The 2,943-nt window shown below is 60.2% G+C and overlaps 1 protein-coding gene across 1 annotated transcript; it reads left to right on the top strand.

Annotated features, from left to right (window-relative positions):
* Positions 1 to 144: 144 nt before the first annotated feature.
* FOXL2 (forkhead box L2) lies at positions 145 to 2,659 on the top strand. The gene has a single exon (XM_042042422.1). It carries the CDS (start codon positions 474 to 476, stop codon positions 1,392 to 1,394), a length of 921 nt encoding a protein of 306 aa, XP_041898356.1. The 5' UTR covers positions 145 to 473; the 3' UTR covers positions 1,395 to 2,659.
* The last annotated feature ends 284 nt before the right edge of the window (positions 2,660 to 2,943 follow it).

Here is a 2,943-nt window from a genome sequence, read left to right as displayed (position 1 = left end):
AGCGCCCCCCGGACACCGCCCCCCGCCTCCCCCCGCCCCCGGCGGCGCGGCTGAGCCGGGGCGGTTCCGCGCCGCTCCGCGGGGCCACGTCGGGCCGCGTGTGCGCGGGGCTGAGCGCGGCGCCGTGACTGCAGGGTGAACTCGGCCGTGCCCAGCGGCTCGGCGGCGATAGGGGAGCGGGCTCCTGACGAAAGCGGAACTCGGCCGGGCCCATACAAATCAGAAAAGAGCCCGGCCGCCGCGGCAGAGGGGAGCGGAGCCCGCGGGGGCAGGGACGCCGCCGCCGCCGTGCTGCACGGATCAGCGGCGCCGCGAGAGGCGCCTCCCGATCTCCGTCCGGGTCCCGGCTTCGACTCCGGCTTCAGCCCCGTCTCGGCGAGCGCGGAGCGGGACGGCCGCCAGCAGCGGGCTCCGTGCAGCGGGCAGCGCTCCGCACCGCGCGGCGCTGCGCCGGGCGGCGGGCGCGGGGCACCATGATGAGCAACTATCCGGACGGCGAGGAGGACACGGTGGCGCTGCTGGCTCATGACACCAGCGGCAGCAAGGAGCCGGATCGGGGCAAGGAGGAGCTGAGCGCAGACAAGGGCCCCGAGAAGCCGGACCCCTCGCAGAAGCCCCCCTATTCCTACGTGGCCCTGATTGCCATGGCCATTCGGGAGAGTGCGGAGAAGAGGCTGACGCTGTCCGGGATCTACCAGTACATCATCAGCAAGTTCCCTTTCTACGAGAAGAACAAGAAAGGCTGGCAGAACAGCATCCGCCACAACCTCAGCCTCAACGAGTGCTTCATCAAGGTGCCCCGGGAGGGCGGCGGCGAGCGCAAGGGCAACTACTGGACCCTGGACCCCGCCTGCGAGGACATGTTCGAGAAGGGCAACTACCGCAGGAGACGAAGGATGAAACGGCCTTTCCGGCCGCCTCCGACCCACTTCCAGCCTGGCAAGACCCTCTTCAGCCCCGACAGCTACGGCTACCTGTCCCCGCCCAAGTACTTGCAGTCCACCTTCATGAACAACTCGTGGCCGCTGGCGCAGCCCCCCGCGCCCATGCCCTACACGTCCTGCCAGATGTCTGGTGGGAACGTCAGCCCCGTCAATGTGAAAGGACTCTCGGGCCCGGCATCCTACAGCCCCTACTCGCGGGTGCAGAGCATGGCGCTGCCCAGCATGGTGAACTCCTACAACGGCATGGGCCACCACCACCACCACCCGCACGCCCACCATCCCCAGCAGCTCAGCCCGGCCAGCCCCGCGCCGCCCGCGGCCCCGGCGGCAAACGGAGCCGGCCTCCAGTTTGCCTGCGCCCGTCAGCCCGCCGAGCTGTCCATGATGCACTGTTCTTACTGGGAGCACGACAGCAAACACAGCACCCTGCACTCCCGCATAGACATCTAGGGAGGCTCCGGCCAGCCGCCGTCACAGAAATGCACCGGCCCCGCTGCCCCTCTCCTGCCCCGCCGCGTTCCCCTGCGCTCCGTGTCTCTCCTCCTCGTCTCTAGCCACGGACTTCCCTCTCTCTGTGCCCAAACTCTCGCGGAGGGGAAATAGCAGCCTTGCCCCGCGTGTAGTGTCAGTGTAGGAGCCGTCCCTCCGTGAGAAGAAGGCAGTGTAAGTGTGGGGGCTTCCCCGCGGGGCTGCGCCGGGCAGCGGCGGCTGGGCCGCCTGTCTCCGGGCGAGCGGGGATTCACCGGGAGTTTCTCCGCTCGTGTGTGTGTGTGTTTGTGAGTTGTTGGGTTTGGTGGGGTTTTTTTGTTTTGGGTTTGTTTGGTTTCGTTTTTGTTTTTTGTTTTTGTTGTTTTTTTGGGGGGGGAAGCATCTAATTAAAAATTGGCTGTTCAGCCCTCAAAATTATGCTCCTTTGTAATTCGGCCGTAATCTTTTCGGGCTCAGCCATGAGGAGAGTAAAGTGGAGTCTGTAAATAGCGGAGGCGTTTTCACGCGTGCGATGCGAGGCTGGCGGGGCCTAGACACTACTGTGTGCCCGCGGTGTTCGTCCTCCTTCTTCTCTTCATCCCCTCTGTCTTCTTCCTCGCTCTGCAAAGCACTGCGCTTCTTCCGAGCTGTGGCTTTTCGTTAAAATAGTACTTAACGTGGGGACTGCTGTAACAGCAGATGTGCGATATTGCTGGTTAATAGAAACCAACAAACAAAACCCGCCAGGGTCACTCGTGAAATATTTCGGCAGTGGTAAATATATTTTTAAAGGAGACAATGTCCTCTGAGGTCTTAAAAGTAATTTTATACATGTCAAAAAAAATATTTTGATGTTATTAAAAAAAAAAAAAGAGGTGCTTTCCTGTAAATTGGAATATTTTTCCGTGTGCATATTATTATTAATAATGAAAGTTTAAACTATCTTCAGGTTTTTTGCCCCCAAACCTGGTCCAAAATGGATTTTCCGGTAGGTTCTGCTTTCGAATGCTTACCCTTTTTCTTAAAAGATTTTGATCCTTCAATTTTACATAGATTCATGTGGGGGAAAAAAAATAGCGATTTTAAAACAGGGGCCAGTTCATAGCGATTTTGTAAATGTTTGTGTAAACTGATAGATGCTGTGGCATAGTACCATTTTGGGACCAACTTTTCTAGAATGAACTAGCACTTTCATTGTACTTTCTAGCATTGTAAAGTCTCCAATAAAATGCCTTTCCTTCTTTCCATATCGTTTTATTTCACTCCGCTCCTCCGCGCTCGGGATCGGGAAGAGGCAGCGGAGAACGGGGCGGGCGCTGTGTGCCGGGGCCGCTCCGGGCTGCGGGCAGCGCGCCCGGCCCGCAGCTGCAGCGCTCCCCGGTGCATCGCACGGCCGCTCGGCTGCGGGAACCCGCGGGCAGTGCTGGGCACTCCATCGGCTCCGTCAGGCACCGGCGGAGAGCTCCGGGGGCTCGGGGCTGTCTCGGCGGCGGCCGAGAAGGTGCGGGGACCGTTGCGTTGGTTCCGCGGG

Source organism: Corvus kubaryi, unplaced genomic scaffold, assembly GCF_017639235.1.
Source record: "Corvus kubaryi isolate FWS band 111438036 unplaced genomic scaffold, C.kubaryi_AGA036_p1.0 37397, whole genome shotgun sequence".
In the NCBI taxonomy this organism is placed as follows: Eukaryota; Metazoa; Chordata; class Aves; order Passeriformes; family Corvidae; genus Corvus; species Corvus kubaryi.
This window is presented reverse-complemented; position numbering and strand designations above follow the sequence as displayed.

Bases quoted from the DNA above. Each gene is read 5' to 3' on its own strand.
- FOXL2 (XM_042042422.1), top strand. From the start codon at position 474: ATGATGAGCAACTATCCGGACGGCGAGGAGGACACGGTGGCGCTGCTG.